The sequence below is a fragment of the Megachile rotundata genome, chromosome 7 (assembly GCF_050947335.1).
Source record: "Megachile rotundata isolate GNS110a chromosome 7, iyMegRotu1, whole genome shotgun sequence".
Classification (NCBI taxonomy): Eukaryota; Metazoa; Arthropoda; class Insecta; order Hymenoptera; family Megachilidae; genus Megachile; species Megachile rotundata.
Genome location: NC_134989.1, coordinates 15,335,722 through 15,350,034, shown reverse-complemented (window position 1 = coordinate 15,350,034; position 14,313 = coordinate 15,335,722). Strand labels below are relative to the sequence as shown.

Below are 14,313 nucleotides of genomic sequence, written 5' to 3'. Positions count from 1 at the left end.
CGAACCCTCTTACTGTCGTGTTCGTTGCGTGATTGGTCGCGAATCGAATAATGACAAACAATTCGGATATTTGTTTTGTCGTTCGCGCGGTAAATTCAATGACACGGGTTAAATCGTATCTCTGATATTGTATTCTACTTGAACTCCTCGCATAATATCGCATTTCCGGCCGGTAGTGAAACTTGTCGCGTAAATTATAATTAAAGCGCGACGAGTAGCATTACACTCCTCAACTCAATTTCAAGTTCTCAACTCGATAGCGTCAAGCGGTGCCATTGTGGCTGCGATTCGAGTTCCCGCGGTAATATCGAGGGTACCGATTTTTAGGGAATTTCTGCGGGAAAGAATGACGTACACGCGAGATCGCGTTCTTCGAGGAAGGATCTCGTCGTAGGAAAATCGCATTTGTCGGCAGCCCTTCACGAAGGGTGACCCATTTCGCGACGTAAATTTCGAATAGCCCGAAGCTCGGTAGAAATTTCTACGCTCGACTTTCACCCTTCGACGTTCGCCTGCGGCCCGAATAAAGATGTATTTAGATACATCTAGCCGTGGAACGGATAACAGGGATAGTCTCGCAGTAAGGGTGGTTCTCGAAACGACCCCCTGAACTCGTGGTATCAAAGGATCTGTCTGTCGCGATATCAACGGTCTTATCTCGCCGTTTCCAACCGCCTAATAACGGTTTAACGTTCGACTGTAACTCGATCTGGATGTGGGTTAACTTTCTAATTCCATGGCTGCTAAATCAGAAACTTCTGCTACAGCAATCTACCCACCTGGATATGTAGTCTAATTATTATCGAACTGTAATCGTGCACTTGGACCGCGAATTCCCGGAAATTGTATCGAGTTCTCCCCGTTTCTCGTCGATTCGCGTTCCATCTGCATTTGCGAGTGTTTACTTACTGCGGGGACCCGTTGACCCTCGATAAAATACCTGATTAAAACGTCAATAAGTTCGTTAAATGCTTTCTGGTTAATTTACCGCGATTCAATTATAGTTATTAGATTGCCGCACGCCGAATCGAATGATCGATATACTGCGGATGTTTATGCACTTATGATATATCGAAATGTACAGAATAAACAGGCAGCGTATAATCCGTAAATTGTGGATCTCATAGATTACGCGAATTACTCAGACTTTGCAGATATATCATAAATAAACAGAGTCCATTAATCATGCATACATACGATGCATTTTTTCGCTTCTTACACGATAAAAATGTCTTCGGATTATAATTCTTTCTGTCTACAAAGAGAAATGAGTTGCAATAAATTCCTCGCTGTGCACGCAGCTGTGAATTTGTTGATATACCAATTTATATTTAGAATCAATCTTCGCCTATTTCGCAAATCACGCGATTCAAAACCGGACGCCAATATTTTCGAAGCAAGGGCGCTTTTTACAGCGGCTGAAATTTCGTGTAATAGATTGCGCATAATTTGCACGGGAATAAAAAGATATTTTTACTGCAGTTGAAAAATTGCGCGACGCAGTCGTGAAAAGTTACTATAAGCGAAAAGTTAAAACCGTCATGAATAAACAATATTTCGAGTTGGTCCCGTGTTATTGACGAGTGCTTTATTGGCGAGCGTTCGTTTGCTCGGACGGGGGGCATTTTTTTCCCTACCGATTTCCCGGAACTTCAACCCTATCGCGACGTTCGAGCATAACCGTTTTCCCGCGGATCGATGGAAAATCCAAACGACGATCGAATTTGCATAAACGCATCGAGCCCTTTAACACTAGCGGAGCGGTGCAACGGGAAAAAAACTGGTGCCGGGAATTCGATTACCGGGTGGAAATCGTTAACACGCCGGAAATCGATTACGTCCACGCTGCTCCCACCGTTGCCAGTTGGCTTCTCTTTAAACAATGCCACGCTTTAGAACGGTGTCACGTTGACTGTGTCTCGTGTAAATTTCCCGAGCTATCCAATTTCCGGATGAAGCGTGGCAATATGTAAAACCAACGAAATAAAAAAGTTTTATTCATTTTCCTGCCCTGCTACGATACGCTAGTTTTACAAACTTGCGTTCTGCTCCCGAGCGTAAAATTGATCATTCACCGATTACGAATAACAATATTTGGACAACGCAAGTTCGATTTTTTAGCAACGATTAAGCACTGGATGTAACAAATATTTTTCAGAAGTAATTACAGAAGTAATCTGCCCAATTCTGACGTGCAGCTTAATTTGAATTCTCGAGAGACTCCTCAAATGTGCGAAACGGAAACAAAAGGATTCGCCCTAATCCTCGACGCAACCCTCGCATCCAACAGTTGCAATAGTAATAATAATGAGTTACAAAGGTAATTGAAGGTACATCGTCTGACAGTCGACGTGTAAGAGACTGGAAAGAAGACCGGTCTGAGAATGGAACAGAGACGGAGAGCAAAGGGGATGACAGCAAATAAACCATCGGTTCCAGCCGATCGATCCGACGCAAATAACCGGAATTAATCGAACTGCGCTTTGGCTTTTAATCGCGACAAGAGCCGGGGTCGTCGTTGGTTCCGTTATAAGAGAACACGAAACACAGCCCCGGGGGATACAACTTCGAAGACGAATGTCATCAAAGCGATTGCGAGACGCGAGCGCCGGCTGACTCTTTGCACGGGGATTACACGACGGATCGCGGATAATCTAAATAATCATCGTCTGCGGGGAAAATGTGATTCCTTCGTGGCAACCCCTTCGTTAAAACGGTAGTAACGTCATCGGCGAACACCCCGGGGCGAACCTGTGTCGATCGATTTCGCGCATTAATGGCTCTCTGTCTCGTGTAACGACTTTATCCCGGATACTTGATAAGGAACTTCCTCGAGACTCTTGCTCCCTACAGAGGATTTCACGGATAATCGTTAATTTTGGAATCGTTAATTCATCGGAAGTATGACATATTCTTACTGAAGATATACCACACCTGTAGTTTATTCATTTCCTGACTTTAATCATGTAGACGGTTGGCTCCTTTCGTCCTTAGGCTGAGGAGTCTTCCTTTTTGGGAAAAAGATTAAAGGAAGGGAGTTAGTTGCCGTTCGCACTAGACAATATAATACAACGATCGAATATAATACAACATCTTGGCAATTACAAACTTCATTTTATTTAGAAACCCTACAATCATAATTATGGTATCAAGTCTTTAGATCATCCAAATCTACCAGTGACATCTCTTGAGTCCGTGTGTCATAAAAATAAATGTTATATGCCTTTGAATTTAAAACAGAAGAAATGTTCATCAAGTGCATAGCGTTTGAAAAAATTAACAGGGTATCGTGACACACCACGTCCCTTCTTTATCGAAGCTTACGTGACCGTACGTGAAAGTAGTAGTTACAGAGGTTTGAGGTTGCAGTATTTATTACTCTAAGTAATTAGGTCGATGTGAATTAATGGTAGGTTGATGACAGGCAGAAACTTGGATAGATTAATGTGTACGGAACTAATAATTAGGTGAACTTCGATCGTTAACAAGCTCTCAAGAAAGTTATTAGATCAAAAACAACTCTCGAAAATAACTTCCGAACTTAGATCTCCAAAAGTAACTTTGCAGAAAGTTATTAGTTACGACTTTGAAGATATTAGATCGAAACATAACTTTCACCAGAAAGTTACGTAAGAGAGTAACACGTTTTACGTCCTCATCGTTTGCATAGTTTACGTCCTTATAAATTTTTACGGCGAATACATCGTATTCTCTGGAGCGTGCTATTTCGGCCGAAGCAAATACGAATTTATATCGACCTTTCACGCCGATACAGGCATGTAAGCGCGGGTGTACGGTCCGACGGGATCGTAAATTGGCGGATAATGCCCGGTGGCGCCATAAAACATTTCTGCACTTTAACGTCCGTCCGGAAAACGACAACGAGGTCCGCGTATGAGGCACGGTGGCGCGGCTCATTCCTGTTGTTCGGACGTTGAGAAATTAACGGCGACCTTCCGGATCCAGGGCCCGTTTCCGGTATCACGGGCCTCTGTTCAAACCGGTGCGTCGAATTGAGACGGTGGAGATTAAATTACCTCTAGCTGAAACACTATACAAACGTTCTCGTATAATTCACACATATTATCTCTAAAGTCCAGTATAGACCTTGAGAAGAATGTTTTAATAAACCCAAGTAACATTGTTTCGTGAAAGGTGTATCTATTGCGTGAATGAACAAACAAGGGTTTGCAACCATGACAAAATGGGTGAAGACTCGCAGTGAAAGGAAGGGGTTGGCAAAATTTGGAGATTCGGTGAATAGGAACAGACAAGTTGGCAGGCTGCCTGGGCAGAAGGTAGCAGGATCATTAGGGTAAGATTGAAGATTACAATGGAGCAAATTGCGAGGATGTATGAGGTAGCCAGCCGAAGGAGCCGTTTATGTAAATTCGGCGTTGTCTTAGCTGCGAATGCGATTGCCGGTATCGTATTATAAATCAAGGCCAATTAACGCGCGGCCGACGTAATCAAGGAGATACTCTAATATTCGAACAGATCAAACACCGGTGAACTCGTCCCGATATTCGGCAAGTTTCGGCCCCGATCGATATCTATGAGCGGCGAACTCGAAAGTTCCGGAAAATAGTCGAATCGACCGACGGAACTAATTAATTCGAGCAAGCGACTCGTGTAAACTGCGCGCGTACTTCTCGCAGGAAGGACGCATGAATCGACGACGGCAAACTTCGATGGCTTTGAAGTTTCCCGATTGGACCGTAGGAGTTTTCCACGGTGTTTTATCGACGGGGTCCGTTACAGCTCTACCGAGAGAAATCCGGCATTCACGAACACGCTGCGGCGAGCAGAAAGAACGAGTGGACAGAGAAATATCCGCGGGAACATGATTCTTCGGGTCGTCCGTGCGGAATACTCTGCTCTGAAATCAGCCTCGTTAGTGGATGTACGGATGCGAGGGATCATGGGAAATGTTAAAGGGAGGCAAAATCACCCTGGTATATCTACTTTCATTCTCTTATATTCTCGTAAATAGATTGTGCGCAGAACTTTGTTCAGAAAAATGGATGTCATTTTACTGGATTAATAAGTTCAAGTCTCAAAGGTTGACCATTTCAAAGATTCTATGTTTTGTACCTTAATTGACCGAGGTTTCTATGTTTCGGGTCCTCGTGTCTTCATATCTTGAGGTTCATATGTCCCAAAGTTTACTTGAAGAGTCTGTGTTTTGAAGTTCCTGAAGTTTCTATGTCCCGAAGTTGCTATGTGCTGAATTTGATATGTCCCAAGGTCTCCATATACCGAGATGCTTATGTCCCTATGAGGTCCCCACATCCCAAGGTTACTGTGCTCACCTCTTACATCCCAATATCTCCATATGCCAAAGCGTCACTATCCCAAGATCCCCATATCCCGATCTCGAGAATTCCATACCACCAAAGTCCCAGATCAACCTCCAAAATCCCAAAATCCGAAGTGTTCCGAACTTCGTGACCTTCCAGAGAACAGAGAAGAGTAAATGAACTCAGTCGAGTATTCGAGAAAAAAAAGTGAAGAGGAGTAGCAAGAGAGGACGAGTCAATCGATATGCAGAGTTTTCCCAATAAGACTGGAAGGGTATTTTATTTCCGGTCTCTCGATCGCTGGTACTCGGTCCCTTGGTCGTAAACTACTACTATGCACAGACATTCAGAAGGAAAGGGTATCTAGATGTTCGACAGGGTTGGGAGAAATCGTTGGTAGAAAAGCGTCTTCTTTTTTCAACGGGTAGAACCGTTCCGTATGCAAAAGATAGAACGTGCGCAGCAATCTGAACGAAATCTCGAAACGCAATTTCCTGGACAGCCAACCGAACGGACACCGACTTGCCGCACGCCACGCCGACTGAACATCGATCTCTCGACAACGAATGCTGTTTTAATGATGCATCGATGCATCGGCCGACACCCCTTCCCTATGTTGTTTCCCTTCCTGTATCGCTTTTACCTCGGATGATTGATTCCAGACAGCTTTTTCCATGATGAACTTCGATAGAAGTAGACCACCTTTATTTTTTCCCGTCTCGAACCCCTTTAAACATTTATTTGTTTACCGAATTGTAAATGTTAGTGTCCAAGTTCAGATGTAATTGTACAGATTGTCGTACGTATATTGACAGTATTCCTAGATGTCGAGTTCGCACGAATTACTTAGAGTAATGAACTCTATTTCAGTTTAATTGGCAACATCGAAGCAAGTATCATCGGAGATATAAACCGTCACATTTCATCCATTGATTTCTATTAGCTAATAACTCGCCAGGTTTAAACCCGGGGTATAGCATGGTGGTTCGTTGAACCAGATCGCTTAATGTGGGCCCTCGTAATTCTAGACCCGTCGTCTATTTTCCGGCCGAAACTGTCCATCAGATAATTCTGACGAGGCTATTGTTCGATCCGACAGAAGATTTCGTTCATTACGTTACGTCAACCTATTCTAAAGGACTCGCCAGACAATCGAAACCGAATTTCGCGCTTGAACTGAAGAATTCGATGATCTGAATCATTAATACCAAGCTTGATCCCCTTTCAGCATTCATGACGAATGAGAACAATCGTAAGATAATAAAATAAGAGCGATCAAACGATGGAACGACAAAGGTTCTGTTAGAGAAACATGCCGATAATCATATTACACGTCATGCTACACATGTTAGCGTATACACTTCCTCAAATGATCATGTTAATAGATAGAACATGTTGCCCAGTCCGATCTTTCCGACCGTAAAAATCTTTATATTACATTAAAAGTAGCGGTGTGCTTTGAAATTCCAGGTGAAAGTGATGTTGAAGGTGTCACCCGGCGAGGGTGGGAGCTTCTTCAACGCGGACAAGAGGAAAAAGCAGGTGACGTTGATCGATCCAACTGCCGGCCAATCCTCGTCGGCGGATGATCGTAGACCAGCGGTGGCAGCCCCAAAAATGTTCGCCTTCGACGCGATATTCACCGAGGAAGATTCTCAGGTAAACGTCCAACATATTTCCCCGTGTCGTGAATAATTCGCGAATGGCTGTTTTATCGCGATCGTTTTACGCTCATGGAAGATGCAGGTTTTTACAACCGGCATATTCTCTCGTAATCGAGGAATCGTCCCTCCACGGTTGTTCGTCTACCATCGAAATCGTCGAGAAGCACGGAAGTGGCGGATAAATAAGAAAAGAGAGGAATTCTGGGGGGTAGGAGGTTAAAGATGAACGGGTGCAGAAAGTTAGAACGTCTACGTGCTCTGTCGTCGGCTTACGTTCATCCTAGAGACGTCCCTGCCGGGCGCATAACTAAACTAATTTCCCGACCTCTAAACTCCACCTACCGACAGGAAAATCCACTCCACCCCCCCCGCTGCACCATCTCTCGACATCCCCTCGGGCGAATGTTGCTTCTTGCCGGTGACTTCTATCCACGATCCTCCAGGAAATCGAATCGGGTCCTGATAGTCGTGATTATTTTCGAATTTGCGTATTCGAGCACTCTTTTCTAACGGGGAACACTTTGCCGTCAACTTTCTTCCTCGACGATTATTCTTCACCCTTCGATCCTCGAGTATTCTGCAACTAGAAATTCTGCCGACTCGCTAATTCGTTTTATTCTTACAATTTATAACGGAAACACGAAGTGGTCAAATTAAACACTCGTTCGAGGCCAAATTAATTTATGGACTTACGAGTTTGTATACAGAGTAATCCAAATTTTGTCGAATTTTTGGCTCCCAAGTGTACGCTGACCACCGGGTTATTTATGTAAATCGACCAGTTGCTCATTTTTACCTCTATTTTGAGTGGTCCTTTGGTGTAACCTAGGCGATAATCCTACCAGTCAGAACTCGCCACTAAATCATCCCTTTCCACCGTCATTTTTGCCTCGTCGATCTTTCGCGGATAAATGAAAAGAACTGTCGTGGGTGCATCCACTCGCATAGTGGATCGATCAGCGTCTCTCGTCGTTTTCCAGCGCTGCCGCGATTCGGTTGTTCGACTTAGCAGGGCCAATTTTGTTGTATGGCATTGATGAACGACACCATCGAGGAGGACGTCGTAAGCCACGAAGAAGCTGGCTTGCAATATCGCGCGATGCACGTAGATACGCGGCTCTAGGAGATATTTTGGTGCTCTCCGGGGACATTATCGAGCGTCGGATTCAAATGAGCCCGGAGCTACTCGGTTTTCCCAACCCCTTTCCCCTGCCCTGCCGCGTACGCGGGTCTCTATCCCACGCTGGCTGCTGGTCTTCCCCAGGGACTAGCCCTCCCGTCAGCCCTGGCCCTTTGACGCAGCCCTTCTATCCGACCGTGTTTAGAAGTACCCGATAGAAAACGATCGATTGATTCGATCAAATGTCCGTCAGCGACGATTGTTATCGAAAGTCACAATAGTAACGTTCTTCTTTCTTTCCATGGTTCTTTTTTTTTGACCACCCTCACTTTGGACCGGTTAAAATAGACTCCGAACTGGACCTGAACCGAACGAAACTTCAGAATCGATGGAAGGGACAGGAAACTTGCAGCGTGGTGTCCTGGGGGACGTTTCGTCCTTTTCGACCGGCCGTCAAACGCAGAATCGCGTGAATATTTTAAAGAGAGTTGCAGGACCATCCCGGAAAGTCCCGGAAAGTGGTTCATCTTTTACCAGCGTCCCTCTCGGACGTCTCGGTTTTTCAATTTTTTCCGGATGTCTGTTCGCGGTTCGTAGATTACATAAATTGGAAAGGGACGAGGGACGGATTCGGGATTCAATGGCGACGAATTAACGGGATGATTAAATCTGTCAATAGCCACGGTCGGCAGGGAAACCGTACCGGTTATGATGGATATTAAAGGAATCGAGGTATTTACGTTGGCTGGGACAAATCTCTAGGGAATTTATTGACCGAATTCTTCAAACTTTCAAATCACAAAGTTCTCAAAGGACTAAGTTCTTATATAACTACATAAATTTATCTTATGTCCAAATTTGCTTATACTTAGATGTCCATATTTCAATATACATTTCGATGTTAAAAAAAAATTGTAATTTTTAGAATAACATCCGGTGGTTTTCGCTAACCGGTTGTTTATCGTCGCCGTATCTGCGATTCGATTGAAAAACACACGTTTCACGCTGTGTTAAATTACACACGTCGGAAATGTAATTCAGCCTGGTCGCAATTCCCGCTCGCCGATAATCTTCGGCCAATGGATACCTTTGCTACCTGAGTCCGCAAATACGCGAACCGCGAATACCCGGTTGCTGGCTGCTGTGTGGAGAAGCGTCCCAATATGACGCGCAAACAGACCGCGTCAGGTTGATTATGGGTCAGTTGTAAATTAACGTCGTCGATAGTGACCATCGGTCATTTAGTGTTTGCTCTGATCAATCTGTGCACACCAAACCGCGTGCAAAGTTTATTACAAACTGTATGCGTCCCAACTTCATTAATTTTTATGCTTTAACAAATAAGCCATGTCCAACTTTACACTGAGAGAATTTTACTTTGTATAGCAATGACATTTTTATTACTAAATTATCTGATATATGACGATACGACGATAGTGACTAATAACGTATGACGATAGTAACATCTCTAGTTTGTCGAAAATATTTTTCAACCCTTACGGTATTTATCTTGAACGTCTTAACCACGTTTCGTCGGAAGATAACGCGATTTGTCAAGAGAAGAAGAAACAAACTCGTTCATTGGCAACGTGTCAAAATGAGAAAGAAATTGAAGAGCAATTTGTAGCCAAAGCGTTTCGAGGAACGTTCAGACGCGAAGTGAAGCTTCGAAATTCGAAAGAAAATTTCTCGCGAACTGACGTTACGTCGACTAAGCAGCGATCGAATCGTCCGATAAATTCGTAACATCGTCTGCCTGTCAGACCCATTCATCCCTTCGGGTTGTAGCCATTACGTAAGAATAGACGCGCTGGTTCGCCGCTCGCGGCTTGTTTCACGCTCGCGCGAAAGTTTATTTTCCGCGAGAGACGGAGAAAAGGCGGAGAAGGAAGGAACCCCGACCACCGGGAAATGTCTTTGAAGTTCGAATTTGTTCGATCGTCTTCCCGAGGGCCGTTTTCAGCGTCGTTATGCGAACACTGTAGCTTACAACCGAGCCGGCAATTTGCCAAGCATTATTCCTCAGACCTTCGAATTACATTGCGCCATTCATTCTTTAGGCTTAGTTTACGCTAGTTTACGGTGACACGGGTTCAACGCGAATTTTCCACTGCAATCAGTCTTTAGTCGAGTTTAATCAGAATCAAACTGAGGGTACTTTACATTCCTTGTACTCGATTTCCATTTATATTGTTTAAGATTGTTGCAGTTTTGAAAAACTTGGGAATGTGGAGTCAATTTAGAAATCTGAACATTTAAATTTACTCCTATCGGCATATAATGTGTACTTAATTTGAAATTAAAAATGAAGTTAAAAAATAAATAAACTAACGACAGAACATAAATTAGTACACACATTTATTCTTCATCTTGATGAAAATCAATTCTGATTTCAAAGAATGTACTTTCACGAAATGAGTACCTTATAATAAGGTTCTTGTGGAACGGTCATTTGACCAGTTTGGTAGTTTTAGTGTTAAGAATTTGATTCGAGAATTCGTAGAAAGGGTAGCTTAGTAAGAGTTTAGAACTTCGAAAAGTCGTAGGGTCTAGCTTTTAGGTATTAGGATAACAAGAATCCCGAGTTTAGGACTTTGAGGCAGTTTAAGTGGGAGAATCCAGTGGGAGCTTATGATCCCGGAGGAACTTAAAAGCTAGATCGGACGAAAACGTAATTTCGAAGAAACGGAGTAAAAAGTGTGATCAAGCGACGTTAGTAGGTGGTGTCGGTGTGCAAATGAAACCTGGGCAAATTAATTGAACATCCATCTCAATTACGTGGCTCCTACGTGGCTGAATGCGCCGCTAGACGCGTTCCCGTTCGAGATCTTACGCGTGTGTAAACCGCATATATCGCCGCCGGCCGCCGACAATTCTATCCCCGTGGACGATCCGACCAGGACAATGCATCCTGGACAGAATAATTCACTGGAGCCATTATAGTCGGTCCAGGCCAGGGGCTTTATTATTGACTTACGACTAATAGTCACGCTGTGGATTACGCGCGTGTTCGATACGCGCTTGCGCTGCTATTATCTTTCTCTCTCCGCTTCGATTCATAGATTCACCCTTGCTGAATTTTACTTTCTCAGTCTGCGACCTCTCTCCTGTAACCGTAGCTTCGATCTATTGCTCGTTTCTCGGCAAACGCTGATCGAATAGGGTCTTGGTACCGTGACTCCTTGTTCTCTGCGGGTTTCCGGTATCCCGGGGTAAATGGATCGACTACCAAGATTAAAGCTTCCTCGGAGCATGGACGCCGAATTTCTTATTAAGGGGACGAATATACTACCCGGGCTGACGAATTCTTATTAAGAGGAAAGAAACCATCGATACCTTTCGCGCCGTCCGGTGCCCTTCTAATTTGCGGCTCGATTCGATTATGGAGATTACCGAAAAATTATACTCCACCCTCGTCTGGATTCAGATTAAAACGGAAGGGCGTGCTCGTGAATGGATCTGCTTCAGGGTGCTTCTGTAAACTGTTACGTCGAGTTTTCGCAAGCTTATTCGGTTTCAACTTGCTACCGTGACAGTTTTCATATTATCTAACCCCCTGTCCATTTTAGTTACTGATCCTCGTCCCGAATACTCGTTAATTCTTTCATTTAATATCCTAAAGTTGTCTTCAATTTTATTTAAAGCAATTAATTATTGACTCTTGCATCGCTGTTCTCATGCAGCTCCTCTTCGAACGTTAGAAAAAACCCGTCAGACGATCGCGACGATTCGTCCAGCGAGTAAGCAGATAGGGGTTGATGACGGACCGCTGTAGGTAGGGGTCAGAGTAATCTGTAAACCAATCATACGGGCCCGTGGAACGAATCCACCCCAATTGGCCGCATCTATATTCCTTGTTCTAACGCAGACCGGATCCGTTCGACCGGATCTTGACGTAGTTCGACCGAACCGCGCATTTCCATATTACAGTAAGATTAATTCGGCCCACGATTCGGGCTTCACGAAGGGTTGATGAAGTTTGGCAGGTGTCTGCCTCGCGTCAGACGCCTCGAAGCCGGAGAACATCGCGGCTTATTTGGTCAGCAACGCCATTCCTGCTTCAAACACACTCCACATAATTAAAAGGGGACTGATCATACAAATCAAAAAATTTCTCTTAAGGACCTGTACTTCTTCGTGAAGTGTTTTACCTCTTTGGATAGGGGTGATATTTCATTTGAATTTGCTTGGAAAGTCTTTGAATCCTTCACGAAAATATGTTATAATCAAAGTCATGTTGGTTATAATAAAATTCTTCACTGCTTTGATAACACTCCTGCCGGTTTCGACAGTAATTATTAATCATTATACGACAGAATGTAATGTCCATAGCAGTCCACAGTCCACAAACGAAGGCACAGAAGAAAGGCAAAGAGGATTATTAACGATTTCGATTTACCATCGTTCAACCGACTCGGGATTTCGCGAATGCTTTTTTGATCCGATCAGCCACCGCGAGAGCACCGCGTTGTCCCGGTAGCTTTTTCGGAGGGGGTGAGTGGAGGGTGCCCTTGGTTGCTCCCCAGGCGCCAATGACGCCAATCTCCCGTGTAAATCGCGACATATTTCACCGACTGCCGAGGCTTGGGGTTACCCCGGTGGATCTCCATAGCTTCCCTCACACCCCTCTTTCGCGCACCCCTCGATCGATCTTAACGCGTTACTTTGATACTCGCGGGCTGGATAAAAAGTTCCTCGGCTGTTATCCGGGGAGTTATCGCGCTGCGAGAAGTTTCTCGTTCAGCTTGACGAGTTGAAAATTCCGCGTTGAGTCTGCCATGCAAGATGAACCCTTCGGAAGACGGCGAGAAGCTGGTAATGCACGTTCCCTCGATTTTCACCAGATGTGGTCGGGATCGATGGTGCACCGGATGTCTTGGGTAGATTTGCGAATATTGGGGATTTGGACGTTTCTGAATTTCGTCGTTTGGGGCGGTGACAATTTGGGAATTTAGGTATTTGCAGATTTGCAAACTGAGATATTTGGGGATCTTGCAATTTGAAGGGGAGGAATTTGAAAATTTATGTGTTTGAAGATTTTTGGAAACTTATGAACTGGAGAATATAGACAGATGAAAATTTGAGTATTTCCTAATTTATAAATGAAGGAATGCCCTTTGCGAATTACAGCAGAATCCAATCGTCAAAGCTTCCCCAACCCGAAACAATTGGAGCGATTGAAAAAAATTGGTATGTGCCGATAGCGTCTCAATTACGGGAACAGAGGGACAGCAGACATTAATTTTGGCGAGTGTAAATTAAAAGGGACGCAGGACGGGCGTCGCGGTGTGACTTACAAGCGACGTCAACCTGACCCCGCGTAGCTTCGATTCCACTTGCAGGACGCGTTCTAGTAACGCAATATTGGTGTGGTCGTGTGGAATACCAACGACACGGAGGGCTGAAGATGGGGAGAGTTGTCGATGCTCGTGGCCCGAGACAAGCTTCGTCGAGGAAGTTGCCGCTTCTCTTTCCTTCTTGCCGACCCTCTCGAGCCTCCCTTTTTCGCGCGACGAAATGTAAAACTCGTGTAAGAAAGTTCGGAAAGAAGCCGTGGAAGGAGTGAAACCGGTCGTGGGACTGTCGACGTGGGTAAAAGGGTACCCTTTTAATGGCTGGAAATAATCGAATGACCCCTTTTCGCGAATCTCTTAATTCGCAAGTTTCCAGATGTCGATGGCGGTGGACGAAACAGGGCCTTCTCCTAAACCCCCGCTAGGGATTTTGCTTGATGCTTCGAGTAAGAATTGTATCATTCTTTTTCTATGAAACTCTGGAAACTTTATTAATTCAACGAAGAATATTCTACAGCGATGTTATCGATACATTATCGTTTACAATAAAATTTGATATTCACTTACAACTTCTAGGTGCAAAATGAAATGTGAGAAAGAGAATGTACAAAAGTATTTCGCAGTTCTCAACTGGAATACATGCTAAGCAATAACAGCGTCTGGTTACGATAATTTTATGCCACTTTCGCGCGAGCTTCGCCACTGCAAGAGAACACTAATAAAAAATGAAGAAGAAAACACGGTTTCGCGTTTGCATGTACACGCAGCTGGTGCCCTCCATCGAGACCGCAGAAACGCAGCGACGTCGTTCGATGAAAACCGTATCAAAAACAAGCAGGCCTGAGGGGGTGCTTGTCGTTCTCGTTTCACGCACACGTACACGCGCAAAGCTTCGTCGGTTCGCGTTCACGAGCCGATAATCCCGAAAATTGCGT

The 14,313-nt window shown here is 44.4% G+C and overlaps 1 protein-coding gene across 6 annotated transcripts in view; it reads left to right on the top strand.

Annotated features, from left to right (window-relative positions):
* Window positions 1-14,313, top strand: part of LOC100874799 (uncharacterized) — a 289,482-nt gene that overhangs the window by 248,811 nt on the left and 26,358 nt on the right. For 4 of the 6 annotated variants that reach the window (XR_013038887.1, XM_076534071.1, XM_076534069.1 and 1 more), the window contains exon 7: window positions 6,750-6,959. Coding sequence is in view for 4 of the 6 variants with exons in the window: in XM_076534071.1 (XP_076390186.1) it covers window positions 6,750-6,959 (210 nt within the window). In the remaining 2 variants the exon portion in view is untranslated. The remainder of the gene's footprint in view (window positions 1-6,749; window positions 6,960-14,313) is intronic. The other 2 variants (XR_013038888.1, XM_076534070.1) reach the window with 1 other exon arrangement.